General features: G+C 39.6%; 1 protein-coding gene and 1 long non-coding RNA gene across 14 annotated transcripts in view; one reads left to right on the plus strand and one right to left on the minus strand.

Annotated features, from left to right (window-relative positions):
* SGK3 (serum/glucocorticoid regulated kinase family member 3) overlaps nt 1–15384 on the plus strand; it is a 152032-nt gene extending 136648 nt beyond the window's left edge. For all 12 annotated transcript variants that reach the window (XM_008255596.4, XM_070075140.1, XM_070075141.1 and 9 more), the window contains 4 exons: nt 3301–3396; nt 4267–4422; nt 8142–8231; nt 13583–15384. In XM_008255596.4, coding sequence (XP_008253818.1) covers nt 3301–3396; nt 4267–4422; nt 8142–8231; nt 13583–13753 — 513 coding nt within the window. In that variant the 3' untranslated portion in view covers nt 13754–15384. The remainder of the gene's footprint in view (nt 1–3300; nt 3397–4266; nt 4423–8141; nt 8232–13582) is intronic.
* LOC103348040 (uncharacterized) lies at nt 8531–17703 on the minus strand. Of its 2 annotated transcripts, none has more exons than XR_011389127.1 (4): nt 17566–17703; nt 17201–17271; nt 11568–11708; nt 8531–9142 (listed from the first exon to the last, which is right to left on the minus strand). It is a non-coding gene; the product is annotated as an uncharacterized lncRNA (long non-coding RNA). The 2 variants fall into 2 exon arrangements; XR_011389126.1 differs by having other exon boundaries at nt 8531–9146.
* Nucleotides 17704–17900: the final 197 nt, after the last annotated feature.

Raw genomic sequence — 17900 nt, forward strand, 5'->3', positions numbered from 1 at the left:
TGCTTATATTGCTAATCCTTTAAGAAATCATGAATCAGTGAAAATGCTTTAATTTGATTGTGATGATACTTGCACGACTGCATACTGTATTTTTTTTTTTTTTTTGAATTTGAGAGAGGGAGGGAGAGAGTGCTTATCTGTTGGTTCAATCCCCAAATGCCTGCACTGGCCTAAACTAATTTGGGGCGAGAGCCAGGAACATAATCCAGGTCTTCCATGAAGGTGGAAGGGACCCACTTACCTGAGCTATCACTGCCATCTCTCTGGGTCTGCATTTTCAGGAAGCGGGAGTGAGGAGTCATAGCTGGGAATCAAACCCAGGCTCTCCAGTATGGGACCCAGGCATTTTAAAGTGAAACTCCTGTTCCCAAATATGGTGGAAATATTAACATTGTCTATATCTGAAGGGTAGCTTATTGATTTTTATTATATTTTCCTATGGATTTGGAATATTTTGTAATAAAAAATAAGTGAATAACAGAAGAAAATAAAGCAGTGGGTGTGAGGGGAAAATCACAAATAAAAATTTAATTGGAACATCTCATTTGTATAATGTTAGCTAGCAGAAATGTATCTTTCTTTTTGTGACAATAATCCTTAAAATTTATGTAAAAGCCTTATTTTTCTACTTCACACACACATTTAATTTGTTGCAAGCTGTCCTCATTTTCAGTATATTTATAGTGATCTTAAATATCATGGAATGTTTCATCATTATCCTAGGGTAGTTCCAAATATGAGGGAGTTTCAGGAAAATTCACATTATCTTAATTCCATTTTTCCATGAGATTTTTTAAGTCCTTTTATACAACATTGGAAAAGTATGATAATTGTTTTTATGAGCCTTCTAATTAATATCAGAAAATCATTAAATGTATCTATAAGTAACAATTGCAGTCATCCCTTGGTATTCATGAGAATTGGTTCCAGGACCCCCAATACCAAAAGTCTCTTACATAAAATGATGTTTGCCTACGCACATTCTTTCATTGCTTTAAAAATCATTCCTAGATTACTTATACTACCTAATGCAATGTCAGTACTTTGTAAATAGTTACTGAAATGAATTGTTTAGGAAGAAGAAAAAAGTCTGTACACATTTAATACAGACGCAATTTTTAAAAAATATTTTCTTTCTATTCAACCAACCTGTGATTGAATCCACAGATACAGAACACATGGAACCCCTTAAATACATACACAGTTTGTATACTACAGGTACACAGCACATATATAATAATAAATACAAATACAAGGTGAAATATTCACCTTGGAATACATATATTTTTAAAGATTTATTGAGTTAGTTATTTGAAAGGCAGAGCAGCAGAGAGACAGAGAGAAATAGATCTTCCAGTCACTGGTTCCTTTCCCAGATGGCTACCACAGCCAGGTCTGGGCTAGGTTGAAGCCAGGAGCCAGGAACTCCCTCCTGTTCTTCCACATTGGTAGTAGGGGCCCAAGTAGTTGAGTCATCTTCTGCCACCCTCCCAGGTGCATCAGCAGGAAGCCAGATCAGAAATGGAAAAGCTGGGAGTCAGACCAGCACTCATGGGATACAACTGCTTACCACAACACCAGCTCCTTGAAATATGGTTTTTTTTTTCTTCCTTTTTTCTATCTAGTCTAATCATAGCTCTTAGGTTTCTCTGTAAGAAACCTCTTTTTGTGAATGTATATTGATTTTTTTAATATTTTATTTTTTACCCCAAAGAAACCTTTTATTTAAGGAATACAAACTTCATGCATTTCATAAATACAACTTTAGGGATATAGTGATTCTTCCCACCATACCCGCCCTCCCATCCACACTCCTTCCTTTCCCATTCCCAGTCACATTCTCCACTAAGATTCATTTTTAATTAACTTTAAATGTATATTGATTTAATAGTTAACTGAGTCTTAAATCCTGTAGCTTTTTTTTTTAATCACCTAAATATGATCAAAAACCATTAAGCGCTTTTTATTTCTATTGCCTTCTCTTTAAATCACATTTTTTAAAGCTTAGGGAATTCTTTCCTTACATGTGTTTCACGTGGGAAGAGGTTATATATTTTTGGATCTAAAATTCAAATTCACAACTTGCATGTGGGAAATTGCAATAGTCATCTAACAACTTCCACAAGTTTTCAAAAGAATATATTAAAGAACTGATATTATAATTCTAAATAGGAATGCAATTCAGTGTTTTCCTTTTATTGAGAAGAGGGAAAAATGAATTACAGTTGCCACATCAAGAATCCTTTCATCAGAGCAGACTACTGGGGTGGTGGTTGGCTTGCTGCGTGGGACTCCTGGATCTTATGTCGGAGTGCCTGGATTCCAGTTGCATCTCCACTTAAACTCCAGCTTCCTGCCAGTGTGTACCCTGGGAGGTAGCAATGATGGCCCAGGTACTTGCCCTGAGAACTTGTGTTCCTGATACTTGTGTGGCAGACCCAGATTAAGTTCTGGGCTCCTGGCTTTAGCCTGGCCAGCCCCAGCTATTGTTGGTGCTTAGAGAGTAAACCAGCAGATGGAAGCTTTCTCTGTTGCTGTCTTTCTGCCTTTAAAGTAAAGAAATAAAAAAAAAAAAAATTTAAGAATTCTTTCATCAGGGAAAACCATTATGAATAAAGACCAGATGAGCTTCTAAAATAATCTTCTGAAAGACTCTCTCCAGATACATACATTACATACTCAAGATAGATTCTGCATTTGCTGTCTTCTGTTTTAAATGCATCACAGTTTCTGGGGAAAGTGCTTGAAAATGACTCTCTTGAAAAATGTCCCACTTGACACTGCCTAAGAACCAGTGTTATAAAATGAGAACACCCTACCCAGTGATAATCTGGGTAATTTTTTTTTTTTTTTTTTTTTTTTTTTTGACAGAGTGGACAGTGAGAGAGAGAGACAGAGAGAAAGGTCTTCCTTTGCCGTTGGTTCACCCTCCAATGGCCGCCACCACCGGCGCGCTGTGGCCGGTGCACCGCGCTGATCCGAAGCCAGGAGCCAGGTGCTTGCTCCTGGTCTCCCATGGGGTGCAGGGCCCAAGCACTTGGGCCATCCTCCACTGCACTCCCTGGCCACAGCAGAGAACTGGCCTGGAAGAGGGGCAACCGGGACAGAATCCGGCGCCCCGACTGGGACTAGAACCCGGTGTGCCGGCGCCGCAAGGCGGAGGATTAGCCTAGTGAGCCACGGTGCCGGCTAATATGTTCTTAGTGTGGTAGAAAAACCTAGAATGTATTCATTTTCTCAGTTACTCCAACAGGCTGAGCTGTTTCTTGACTTGCTCTAATATTTCATTCTTTTCCCTAGTATCTCGCACCCGAAGTAATCAGGAAACAGCCATATGACAACACTGTAGATTGGTGGTGCCTGGGCGCTGTCCTTTATGAAATGTTGTATGGATTGGTACGTGTTTCTACTCTTCCATTATTATCTTAACTCTTCCCGTGATATCATTGATTTGGTTTTCTTGCTCTTCTAATAATTTTGTGGACACTTAGATAACATTCATAGAGCAATAATAGCCCAGTTAAGGAAAATCAACACTGCATAAGGAATATACAATAAAATAATGACTTTTCATTTTATTATTAGTGTTTTAAGTTGACATCATTATTTCTCTATTATACTAAACAGTACTTTAAATTTCTTTTTTCACTTCAGTTTTCTGAGAGGCAGAGAGAAAAATCTCTGCTGGTTCACACCCCAAATTCTTGCAATTGCAAGTGTGTGGCCCAATCTAGGTGTCCCACATGAGCAGCAGGAAGCTAAGTACATCAGCTATTGTCACCTGTTGTCTCCCAGGATACAAGTTAGCAGAAAGCTGGAATTGGGAGCAGAGCAAGGCTTTGAACCCAGTCATACCAATATGAGATTCAAGCATCCCAGTGGCATCCTGACCAGTTCGCCAGATGTCCACTCCTATCAGCCAGGACTCCAACTGACACTCTGATATAGGCTGCTGGCTTAACCCATGGTGCCACAGTGCCAGGCCCCAGGTTGTACACAGCGTGACAGCTGTGTCTACAAGGTGCTCTTGAACACACCCACCCTAATTCACTCAGTGAACTTTAAGCTGTGTATTATGCTGGATTTTAGAATCTCTGCTGGGAGGCTGCACTGCAGATGTCCACATACCTGAGGAGGCCTATTGTGTTTCTGTGCTGTCCAAACCCAGTGTTCTCTGCAAGTGAAGGCCAAATTCAACTATTTTAGCCCCACTTTAGTACAATTTAATTACCACTAAATTTCTTCATCTTGCTTTTTTTCCTCCAGCCTCCTTTTTATTGCCGAGATGTTGCTGAAATGTATGATAATATTCTTCACAAGCCCCTAAGTTTGAGGCCAGGGGTGAGCCTCACAGCTTGGTCCATTCTGGAAGAACTCCTAGAAAAAAACAGGCAAAATCGACTTGGTGCCAAAGAAGACTTCGTATGTAACATATTTCTCAGTTCTACTTTACTTGAGCTTATTTAGAATTTGGAAATAAATCCCTGTTTTTATGTGGTAATTAATGGAATGAATGTAGCTGTTAGGGAATAGTACCATTGAAAAGTAGCTTGCTTGTCCCCAGTGTTGGCACTTGTATGTATACAGAATTATGCATTGTTCAAAGCACTTAACACCTGCATGATTTTCTGATTTTCATAGTAATTTGATCTCCTTCATTCTCTATGTCAAGCTTTCACATTCAGTTATTTGATTTGGTTAATTTCTCTTCCCCTCCCTTCTTTATAAAAAATGTGTAATACATGTTTTTAACTACCTACATTTTTTGCAGACTTTTAATTTTGATTGCTAAATAATACTAGTATTTTCATGGACTTATAATAGAGACTAACAACCTGATAAGGTTTTTGTTAGGGTTTGAGGCTACCTAAACTTGTAATTGTTTCCTTAAAAAATAATTTTAAGTGTCTGTTGTCTGCATGAAGCAATCCTGTTTTTCTTGAACTAACATTAAATAGCTTTTTTTTTTTGAGAATTTAGTTACACTTTCTTGAGATAATGTTGAAATTGGCAGGTTTGTTTCAAATCAGGTTAATTAATTTGCTAGTGCAGTTACTAGTATTAATGATAGTAAATTGACAAATTACTGAGGAACATGACCTTTTAAATTCCTTTCTGAGAAAGGTTTGAAGGCTGTTTATCAATCTTGAACTTGACCTGTGAGTAATAGACTCTTCTGCTGCTGCTTCCCCACCCTTCCTAATCTCCAGTTTACTGGGTAACTCTGTCAACAGGTTCCTGTTCATTGTTTCAATCAGTCTTGCTAACACTTCACACCTACTTGTCTTTTGGTCCTCTTATTGAATTCAGTGGTGGGAGCTGAAACCCTAGAACAACCCACCTGTCATCTCTGGGGCTGCTGAACAGTGCTTAGCCCCTGGGCATTTCGGAAGCACTGTCACATCGTGGTCAGGAACCTTCTCTGGGCTTCATCACTGTCTGCATCACTGCTGCTGTCTTTCTCTGTTCAGTTTATTCTCTTAATCTTGATGTTATCCATTTCAGGTCGTCTCTCCAAACTTCCAGATTCTTCCTCCTCCTCCTCCCCCTCCTTCTTCTTTACATCAGCAGATGGTCTTGCTTTCTATTTTATAGGGAAAATGGAGCCATCAGAGCAGTACTGTCACCAGCTTTGTTCTATCTTATTTGAAGATCTGTTTACACCTGCACCTGTTGTTCCTTCTTACAGTAGTGGAAGAAGTTCATATCCACCTATGCCCTGGATCGCAGCCTCTTGCTAGGAATCCTCTGCATGCTTTTTTTCAGCACGATAGCTGCTCCCTCTTACCATGGTTCTTTCCAATCAACAAGTAAATAGCATCAAGTCTCTTAAAACAAAAAATCTCCAACCCTACTCTCCTGCAAGGTACTCCTCTGTCTTCTCTTCCTAACCAAACTTTGTCGAAAGTTTTCTGTACTCAATTTGCTTTTCATAGTCTCTTTTCATTTCTGACTCTGCCACAAAGGAGCTGCTAGAATGACTGTATACTTCTATTCTTCAGCTTACTCTCTGAGCAGGATTTAAAGTTGCAATTCTCCCATTTCCTGGGCTTCCACAAGAGCCCACATTGATCTCATACTTAACTTTCTATATTTCTGCTCCCTGCATAATGCCCTACACAAGTCCCTCTTCTCCAGCCTATTAAGTGTGGCATGCCTGGGGTTGTCTCAAAACCCTCTTCTACTGTACTCTCATGACAATCTCATTTAGTCCCATGGCTTTACTTGTCTGTATGTCTTCACTTCCAGATCTCTCTGATATCTAGACATACACAACATCTTTGTGCTGCCGTTGGCCTTTGTACCTCAAACACAGCGTGTTCAAAATGAATTCCTGCTGTCTTCCTCCTGTGCTCCCTTTCATATTAAAGAACATCACTTTCATCTGGCTAATCAGGTCAAGTCCATATCTGAGAGGCATTCATTACTATTCTTTTTTGCTTATTCTCCCGTATTCAAAAGTAGGTCCACCTGCTATATTTGTCACCTCACTCTTTCCTCTATCCAGACACATTTTCTTAGCCTCGTTGCAACTACTCTTTCCTGGCAGTTATCATCTTTAATTTGGCCATAGTGTTAGCTATTTTTCCTTTATCAGGTCTTGACTGCATAGTCAGGTGATCTTTAACAAAACAAAATACCATTTGTGACATTCTTGTATTTAAAATTCCTTGATGGGGGCCAGTGTTATGGTGTAGCAGGTAAAGCCGACATCCCATATGGGCGCCGATTCAACTACTGTGGCCTGGGAAAACAGTGGAAAATGGCTCAAGTCTTTGAGCCCCTGCACCTGCATGGGAGTCCTGGAAGAAGCTCCTGGGTCCTGGCTTTAGATCAGCCCAACTCCAGCTGCTGCAGCCATTTGGGGAATGAACCAGTGGATGAAAGATATCTGTCTCTGCCTCTCTCTCTCTCTCTCTCTCTCTCTCTCTCTCTGCCTTCCAAATAAATAAATAAATCTTTAAAGAAAAAACAACTCTTGATGGCTTCCCATAAGCTAGAATAAAATCTAATTTTTTTTAAATTTATTTATTTAAAAGGCAGAGATACAGAGAGGTAGAGGCACAGAGAGAGAGAGAGGTCTTCCATCCACTAGTTCACTCCCAGATGGCCACAATAGCTGGAGCTGGGCCGACTGAAAGCCAGGAGCTTCTTCTGGCTCTCCCATGTGGGTACTGGGGCCCAAGGACTTTGGTCATCTTCTGCTACTTTCCCAGGCCATAGCAGAGAGCTGGATTTAAAGATGAGCAGCCAGGACTCAAATCAGTACCATATGGGATTCTAGCACTGCAGGAGGTGGCTTTACCTATTACACCACAGCACCAGCCCCAAATCTAAAATTTGTAATGCAGTCTCATTATGAGGTGGCCTGATTAGCTCTCAGCTTCCTCTTAGGTGACATTATCTTCCTTTGCTACGCTGCAGCCATATTCAACTCTCTCTTTCTTGCCCATAGTAACCTCTTTATCATCTTAAGGTCTCTGTTTTGCCTGGAACATTCTCCTGACATTTTTTTTTCTGGCTAATTTGTTGAGCAATTTCTCTATGAAGTATTTTTTTAACCCACAGAACTAGGCTGGACCTCACTTTATACACTCCCATGGCACCTCGCTGGGAAAAAAATGAAGCTAGAATCAGTATTGTGCCAACTTTGAGAGTACCAGTCAAGGGTGGAATAGTTTTGTTTTTTGTTTTTTCCCTTGGTAGAAGAGCTCAACACTTTGATTTTGTCTCTGTCTCACTGTCTAAAACTATGTGACTTTACTTCCTGGGCTCAGGTAAGAATAATTCTTTGTACCTGTGAGTTGCTTTCTTCTTTTCACAGCACTTTATTTCCATATTTTATGCTGATCCTTAAAGCAGCCTGTGAAGTATTTAGGGCAGAAACATTAACCCCCTTTTACCTGTGAGGAAGCCCTGTGGAGAGGATATAACTTAAACTGAAGTAGGTTGTCCCAAGTAGTTGTTACTTAGACTCTGCTGGCAGTGTTCCCAGTGTTCTGCCCATAGAGGACACAAATATAAGTCTAGAAAGAATACTAAGTAGCAAAGCAGCAATGGTTTAGCTTTATAAAATCTCTCAGTGACTACTTAATATATCTTCAGCATTAGTAAAAGAAATTTTTTTAAATGTATTCCAGCTTGAAATTCAGAACCATCCTTTTTTTGAATCACTCAGCTGGACTGACCTGGTACAAAAGAAGATTCCACCACCATTCAATCCTAATGTGGTAAGCATGTATCCACATCAGACTAAAATAGGGAAACAGGGAATTAATTTATTTTACTGTAATTTTGGAAATGTTAAGATCTAACTTGAGTGAAATGGATCCATTGCCTAAATATTTATGAAATGTGTCACTCAGGGTTGTCAGGTTCCAACTATTAAGTACAAAATGCCCAATAAGTTAGATGAAGTTGATGGAAATACCATCTTGCACAGTCATTATGAAGTGTTTCTTTTGAATATGCAAACAGAATGAGCTCAGGAAGTTAAAAATATACACATTGAAATAACTACTAGGTATCCTTTTTATATTAAGTCAATAAACATTTTAATATTGCATAGTTTTTTCTAGATTGATATAAAACAAGAAATAGGCAAACATTTTTAATGGTAATATAAACTATTATGTCCTTTTTGGAAAACATTAAGATAGTATTGTAAAAAATGTTCGTGTTAGATGGATTTATTAAATCTACTTATGGAACTGTTTCATCTAAATACAATTTTTAAAGCAAAATGTTACATCAAAGAACATACTTTATAGTATTAACAGTGTTGGAAAAGTTTGTAAACAAATACATAACAGTAAAGAAATTAGAAGGTCATGGCCAGTGCTGCGGCTCAATAGGCTAATCCTCCACCTGCAGCCCCGGCACCCCAGGTTCTAGTCCCAGTCGGGGCACTGGATTCTGTCCCGGTTGCCCCTCTTCCAGTCCAGCTCTCTGCTATGGCCCAGGAGTGCAGTGGAGGATGGCCCAAGTCCTTGGGCCCTGCACCCGCATGGGAGAGCAGGAGAAGCACCTGGCTCCTGGCTTCGGATCAGCGTGCTGCGCCAGCCGCAGCGGCCATTGGAGGGTGAACCAACGGCAAAAGAAGACCTTCCTCTCTTTCTCTCTCTCTCTCTCACTGTCCACTCTGCCTGTCCAAAAAAAAGAAAAGAAAAGAAATTAGGAGGTCAGTGATTGTCCTAGAGGGGCTGGTGTGTGGCACAGCAGTCAGGCTACTGCTTGCAGTACCAGCGTCCCAGTATCAGAGTGCCAGTTCAAGTCCAGCCTGCTCTGCTTCTAATCCAGCTTCCTGCTATTGTGCCTGGAAAGGCAGCGGATGATGGCTCAAGTACTTGGTCCCCTGACACCCCTATGGGAGACTCCGATGGAGTTTCTGACTCTTGAATTCAGCCTCACTCAGCCTTGGCTTTGATAGCTGTTTGGAGAGTGAACCAGCAGATGAAAGATCTCTTGTCACTCTACTTTCCAAATAAATAAATAAGTCTTTGAAAAATAATAATTATGGGGGCCAGCGCTGTGGCTCACTTGGTTAATCCTCCCCACCTGTGGTGCCGGCATCCCATATGGGCGCCAGTTCTAGTCCCGGCTGCTCCTCTTCCGATCCAGCTCTGCTGTGGCCTGGGAAAACAGTAGAAGATGGCCCCAAGTCCTTGGGCCCCTGTACCCGCGTATGAGACCAGGAAGAAGCTCCTGGCTCCTGGCTCCTGGCTCCTGGCTCCTGGCTGCTGGCTTCGGATTGGCGTAGCTCCGCCCGTTGCGGCCATTTGGGGAGTGAAACAATGGAAGGAAGACTTCTCTCGCTGTCTCTACCTCTCACTGTCTGTAACTCTACCTGTCAAATAAATTAATAAAATCTTTTTTTAAAAAAAAGAAAAATATCATAATAGTTGCTTTGGTAGTTTCCTGTGTACAGGCATGTATGTTTTATATGCCTTACAGTATATAACTTATTCATCATATAAGCTACCAGTGTACTATTGCTCTTATTATCTATGTTTTACAAATGAAGAAATAGACGCTCAGAGAAGTCACATAGCTGGATGAAAGGTACCAGAACCAGGAATCAATCTGTACATGATTCCAAAGTCAGTGTTACATCTCAGACATATTTGTAGATTGACTTATTTTATTCATGTAGCACATCCAGAAGTGACAGTTTTAGAAGTTAGCTCCATTAGGGATGATATCTTTCCCAGATTGCTCCAGGTTGAATATCCCTTATCCAAAATGCTTGGGATCAGAAATGTTTTGGATTTTGGATTTTTTTGGATTTAGAATATTTGTAGATAGATAGATATCTTGGGGATGGAACTAAAATCAAATATGAAATTCACTTATGTTTAATACACAGCTTACACACAAAGCCTGAAGGTAATCTTACAGTGTTTTCACTGTACCTGTGTTTTAACTGCAACCTGTCACGTGAGGTCAGATGTTGAATTTTCCATTTGTGGTGTCATGTCAGGGCTTAGTTTCAAACTTTGGAGCATTTCAGATTTTCAGATAGGGATGCTTAGCCTGTAGTAGGGAACCTGGTTCCCTTTTTCTTCCCTTCGGAGATTTGTGAGTTAATTATTTATTGGTCACTTAGTTGAGAAATATAAATAAGTAGTACATGGGCTGTGTCTTCAAGAAAACTAATTAAAGACACAAATGCAGAAAGAGGAGAATGATTAAATACGTTTAGTGTTATATAGTAAATGTGTTGGTTGATTTGAAATACGGTAACATAAGGTTAAAAAAGACATGTCTCAATAATTTTTTATTTAATAAAATCATTTTTTCACAGATACAACTTTAGGAATACACTGGTTCTTTCCCCCCACCAAACGCCCACCCTACCCACCTCCCCCTCCGATATCCTTCTTCATTACGGTTCATTTTTAGTTTGACTTTATATACAGAGGACCAACTCCATACTAAGCATAGACTTCAACAGTTTGCACCCATGAACACACAACATATAGAGTACTGTTTGGGAACAAAATTTGCAGGCAGTTCTCATAGTAAACTCATTAGGGACGGAAGTCCTATATGGGGAATAAGTGCACAGTGATTTCTGTTGTTCCTTTAACAATTAACACTCTTTCATAATAATTTATGATTGCAGTATGGCAACAAAGCAACTGACAGAAATTGCCTTTGATACTTTATCTTTCTGTGAGGAAAATAAATTAATTGATTTCCAATCTGCTTATTGCTTCTTGGTGGTGGTATTTAATTATGTATTTGAGGGATAAATAGAGTGCTCCCATCCACTGATTTATCCCCAAAATGTCCACAACAGCCAGAAGTGGGCCAGGACCAGAGTCAGGAGTTAGGAATGCTAGCCAGTTCTCCCATGTGGGAGTAGAAACCTGATTACTTGAGTCATCACTGCTGTCTCTCAGGTTCTGCATTGGCAGGAAGCTGGAGTCAGGAAGCTAGAGGTGGTTGAGCTCTGGTACTCCATGAGTGAAGTAGATTTAACCACTAGGCTACAGCCCACTCCCTGGTGTTTTATATTTTCAGTCAGACTAGTTACTGGAAAAAGGAAGAATTGGGTTACTGACCGTACTAAGCTTCAGTGTTTCAACGGTGAATGTTTCTAGCAGTCAGTAGGAGTCTTTCCAAAATCCAATAGATTGCATGAAGTTTTTAATTACATGTGCCAAGTAGTCTGCATCATAAAGGACTCACATCAGTGTATTTACCTATAAATAATGGATAAAAGGCATTTTGAAGTCTTAGTTTTAATCTACATAACTGAAGTTATGCTGATAAATATTTAATTCATTTTTGGAAAAGATTTATTTATATGAAATGCCGAGAGGGAAACACACAGAGAGGCCTCTCATCCACTGATTGATTCTTCAAATGACTGCAACAGTCAGATCTGGGCAAGGCCAAAGCTAGAAGCCAGGAACTCCATCCTGGTATCACACATGGGCGGCAGGGACTTAAGTACTTGTGCCATCATCCATTGCCTTCCCAGACACATTAGCAGGAAATTAGATTGGAATCCAAATAGCCAGGACTCAAACCAGCACCCCAAAATGAAATGCCAGGGTCGCAATCAGTGTCCTCACCCATTACACCACAATACTGGCCTATTTAGTTCATTTTAACTGGCATTGGTGCCTTCCTTTTATTCTCTCAGCTGTTAATATGACAGAGAAGACATTAGACTATTTCACACTTGCTATAAAACTCACAAATGAGTAGTTTTTGATAGTTTCTGCAAGATTTGCTTTTTAGTGGGTCACTTCAGAAATACAGATATAAAACACGTTTCTCCAAAAGAATCCATATTGACACGACTTCCCTGCAACATTCCCTGACATCCTCTGAATTATTCTAGAAGCCTTCTTTATGTTGGGTGTGTCCAGGTTTCTATCCTTACTTCCAGAAATGCTTCAGAATGGATTTTTCTTCAGAATAGCTTTTACTTCTTTGCTGTTTGCATTTTGATAGCTTTTAGGATATAACTTCTTCAAGGATTTTTGCTGCTTCTTTGAAATTGTGACTATTCTGCACAGTTAGTAGTTCTCAGTTCTGTGGCCTCAGTGCATAGTTGAACAATTTTTGTTTATTACATATAAAAGTCTACTGTTAACTCAGGTTTAGAAAACTATAGAAATAGAGTTGATTGATTGATGGGAGCAGGCTTACTGACATTCCAAATTAGAGGTTCCCAGAAAATAACCCCTAAGGTAAGACTGTCTTTATCAGTTGTTAAATTAATATTATTTGATGTGTTAAGCAATGTGTACACTATGAAATTATTACACAAATGTAAGGTAGCCAGTGTGAGTAGAACTTGCCCTAGAAATGGTTGTCAGAAAAGTTTGCAAGCTTGGTGTGTAAGGTGCAGGCTTGCCCTGAAGAGGGAGGGTAGGGTGTGGTGTGGAGCTGCAGTTGGGAGTGGCCTGGCCATGTTCTAGGTGGGTCATTCAGAAGTCCTATCTGAGAGTAGGTCTGGACCCCAGGCAGAGGCTGGTAAGAAACACAGCCTTCGAGCCTAAGCAACTTCTGTACTTGATTTCCCATATACCTGTTCCCCTTGGGCCTTCAGAGCTTAAAGGTATCCTAGCCAAATGCTTCACGACCCTCTCCATAGCACAGAAAGAATCATCTTTCACAATTTTATTTATAACCCTTCATTCCTTCTTTAAAATGCTTCACTAAGGAGAAATGTAGTGGGTAGGCATTTATGGGAGCTCAAATGGAAAGTGCTTCTCTGAAAACCAAATGGAACCCACTTTTCTGAACATCCAGTGATGGGTAGAGAGGAAGGGGCCTAGTTCCAGATGCCTCAGATTTAATTGAACATAGCTGAGGACTCTGTTAGGCTAATCGTCCTCACCCTTATCTTCCCCTCCCTGACCCAGCAAGAACCTTAACTGTTAGAAGGAGAAATCATAGAAGTCCAGAGAGGAAAAACAAAAATGTTTCCAAAAAGTAAAGTGGGAAGACCCCACAAACTCAATGTGAAAAAGGTATAAGCGTTCATAGGGGAGTTTTGATGAAGGACTAAGCTACTGAAAGGAAAGGCACAGTGAATAACACTATACTTCTGATGTTTTAGGCTGGACCCGATGATATCAGGAACTTCGACACAGCATTTACAGAAGAAACAGTTCCGTATTCCGTGTGTGTGTCTTCTGACTATTCTATAGTGAACGCCAGTGTCTTGGAGGCAGATGATGCATTCGTTGGTTTCTCTTACGCACCTCCTTCAGAAGACCTGTTTTTGTGAACAGTTTGCCATTCAAAAGCATTGAGCAAATATAAGCCTATGGATGGGACTGAAACTCCTTGTTGTGTGCATATATTCAAATATGTATAACTAGTGCCTCATTTTTACGTGTAATGTTGAAACTATGAAAAGTGTATTTTCTGCTGTATGCAAGAAAATAGGGCATTTCAAAGAGCTACGTTTTGAATTAAAATTTGTATTGTTTATTAAGCTTATTTTTGAACAGAAATTTTAAAAAAACTTTTATTCTTAGCATTAACCTATTTTTAAAGAAAACTTTTTTGCTATTGACTGTTTTTTTTCCCTCTGAGTTTACACTAACATCTACCCAAGGCAGACTGTTTTTCCGCAGTCTGTTTCAGTTCAGTTAACATATATTAATACCTTATAACTCTCTGCTATGAGAACTATGCAATGGTACATGGTTGTTTTAAAGAAACCATATCTTTCCATGATAAATCAATTTGAAATAACTGATTGTTGCCAGGATTAAAGTATAAAAGCATAGTTAACACATCGGCTGCTGGTTACACTGTTCATTCCCCAGATCATTTTAAGAAGTAACAAAATGAAGTCAGTCATTTGCTTTGGAAATACCAATTCAAAATTTGTGAATTATTTCTCCTCTAGAGGAGAAGAGTTTAGTGGTTAGAAATTTTAAGTATTTCCAAAGATCTGAAAGGTAATAAAGAACTGCTGAATTTTTTTTAGGTGGTGCCAAAAATGAATGTCTCTATGTCATGTATTTATATTGCAAAATATATTCTATTTATGTTCTGTTTGATCTTGAGTGTTTAATATACTGTTAAGTAAATCTTGGTATTTGCTTTTGCAAATAGCTGTCTCAAAGCTATTTTCTAATTAAGTAAGAAGGGGAAAAAAGATACTGAGCTTTCGAGAGTGTTTACCTACTCTGGGTCATTGTAAATAAATAAGGTTTTGCTATAATGTAACGAAAGTTAAAAATATTTCAGATGCATTTTCAATATCTTATGTATCTTAGACCAAGGATAGAAACCAACCTTAAAATCATATCAACTGATCTGTGCACTTAAAATAATAAAGGAATAACTACAGAAAAACTAAAAAGAAATGCAAGACTTGAAATTCTTAGTTAGCGGAGAGGATTTTGAAGTCTTGTGGGAAACATTGTTATGAAAGAGTTGAGTGACCCAGTTTAGATTTGTCAAAAACAATCATCCATTTCAGGTATTCTCTTGAGAAAGAAATCGCCAAAGCATTTCCCACCAATACCCTTTGGCTTAAAAAGGCTCAGCAGAATTGGGGGGGAGGGATGTGCTTTTATTAGATTGATAATATTTACATTCAATACACTGAATCTTCCTTAGGAGGTAAGACTTTAATATCTGCACTGTAAATATTTGGTTTATTTGACACTACTGTAAGTTCTGCTTTTACACAAGATTCTATGGTTATTATAAAGCAAAATAAAAACTGTAGTTTCTTCTATGTTTTTTTTTTTTTTACTTAGCCACTCTGTAATTGAACTGCCAAAAATTAAAGTGCAATATTGTATATTTTTAAGAACCAACTAAAAACAGAATTTTGATGTTTTTGGATCATAAGAAATACAAATCCATAAGTCTAATAAAATTAGCAGAAAAGGTGAATGATCATCTAATGCCTGTAATTTTTTGAAGTTAAAATTGGTGATGGTTATATAATCATTACAAAATAAGTTACATGTGTGATGAAGTATAAACTTTCAACAGAAAACATTTAGACACATATAAATTAGCAGATTTTCATAGGCTGATGCATATAATTCAGGAAACAAAATTTCTTCCAGGTTTCAAGTTTGTATTTTCATCTCAGCCTAAGTCTTTTAGTAAAATGTGTACCCTTTAAAGAGTAGAACCAGTTCATGGCTTTTAGCAAAATGAACAGAAGGATCTAAATGAAGGCTTGCCCATACTGCAGAGGGTACAATGTAGACATCATGGTACTAAGATTTGTTTGATGCACCTGGTGGATAAATGTTAGATGGTGTAGATGCTGGCAGCAGGTTCTCCTTATGTACGAATTTTAATATGCCAAATTTTTTAATTTAAAAAATTTATGAGAGCCAACAAACAGTATTGTGATATAATTGCAGTAGTGGTACATTTGAATGGATGCTTAAATATTCTAAAATTTTATCACTATATTAATCACTATAACAATTTGCCATGTCAAACCAGCAGAGAGCAAGTCATTATTTTGTGTTGCCTGGTAGAAGGGGCAAAGTAGCCCTGTGGAGAGTGTCTTCCAAAGATCTGTAGTTGCAATCCCCTCCCAAATGCTCTGCCTCTCAATAGTGTCACATTGGAGATTAGGTTACAACATAAAAATTTTGTGGGGGCACATTCAGAATATAGCAATACAAACCCTAAAGTGTATGTAAGTGAGTTTCAGGTCGCTTCAGGACCTCAATGGGATATGCCAAGCTTTGTGTGTTAATGAGGTTAATGGGGGAAGAGGGATATGTTACATAGCTTGATCAAAAGGATTCACAGATAGAAATTGAGTTCCTGGCTCTTGGCTTGGTCTCAGTGGTTGTGGACATCTGGACACATGGGTGATTTTCCCTCTCTTACCATTCAAATTTTTGGAAGTGTTCATCTGAACCAGCAGATGGAAAACCTTTCTCTCTGTCTCTCCCTCTCTCTGTGTGTAACTCTACCTCTCAAATCAATAAATAAAATTCAAAAGCCGGTGCCGCGGCTCACTAGGCTAATCCTCCGCCTTGTGGCGCCAGCACACCAGGTTCTAGTCCTAGTCGGGGCGCCGGATTCTGTCCTGGTTGCCCCTCTTCCAGACCAGCTCTCTGCTGTGGCCAGGGAGTGCAGTGGAGGATGGCCCAAGTGCTTGGGCCCTGAACCCCATGGGAAACCAGGATAAGTACCTGGCTCCTGCCATCGGATCAGCGCGGTGCGCCAGCCGCAGCACGCCAGCCGCAGCGGCCATTGGAGGGTGAACCAACGGCAAAGGAAGACCTTTCTCTCTCTCTCTCTCTCTCTCTCACTGTCCACTCTGCCTGTCAAAAAAAAAAAAAAAAAGAAAAAGTGTTCATCTCTGAATCCAACCAACAAATGGTCTGTGTAGGTAAGGAAAATACTTGTTGCATCACATGTCCTTGTTTATATATTACATATATACTTAGATTCTCAACCTACCCCTAGAAATCTCTCTCTATGTCCAGATTTTCTTTAAAAGTACTGTAAATATTCACAACAAAGTAGCAGTAAGTAGCTATAAGCAATTAAAATTTGACTCAATGCCACTATCATTTTTGGAGCGTTTGCAGTGTGCAGTGATACACTAAATACTTGAGGTTTTAAGTTCAATTCTACCATATTTAACTTTAATTGTTAAAATTTACTTGAAAGGCAGAGCAACCGGGCCTGGGCCATGCCAAAGCCAGGAGTCAGGAATTCCAGGTCTCACCAAGTGGGTGGTGTGAATCCAAGTGCTTGTATCACCATCTGCTTCCTCCCAGGGTGTCCATTAGCAAGAAGCTGGAAAGGAAATGGAGGCCGGAGTTAATCCCAAACATTCCTGATACAGAATCAGGGCATTCCAAGCAGCAGCTTAGCCTGCTGTACCACAACTCCCATCCATTGTACTAAAGCTTTATTTATCTGAAAGAGTTACAAAGGGACAGAAGGGGAGAGAGAGAGAGCTTCCATTGGCTAGTTCATTCCCCAAATGCCTTAAAACAGCCAGGGCTGTGCCAGGCCAAAGCCAGGAACCTGGAACCCAATCAAGGTCTGCCGTGTGAGATGCAAGTAACCAACTACTTGAGTCACCACCTGCCGCCTTCCAGGGTGTGTATTAGCAGGAAGCTGAATGGCACGTGGAGCTAGGATTATCCAGTTTTCGAGGTTCATCCTTGTTGCACGTATTATTTCTTAATTCCTTTTTTATGGCCCAATATTCCATTGTATGGCTACACCAAGTTAGCCACTACTCCATCAGATACAGGTGTCCACTTTGGGACTGTTCCTTTCTTAGTTTCGGTGTGGACCTATTTTCGCTTCTCTTCGGTGGGCATCTGTACATGGTACAGTGTGTGTTCTACATTAACTGTTTAGTCCTTGAGGGCGTACTGCAATGTTTTCCAAAGTGGCCCTCCATTTTGCATCGT

This window comes from Oryctolagus cuniculus, chromosome 6, assembly GCF_964237555.1.
Source record: "Oryctolagus cuniculus chromosome 6, mOryCun1.1, whole genome shotgun sequence".
In the NCBI taxonomy this organism is placed as follows: Eukaryota; Metazoa; Chordata; class Mammalia; order Lagomorpha; family Leporidae; genus Oryctolagus; species Oryctolagus cuniculus.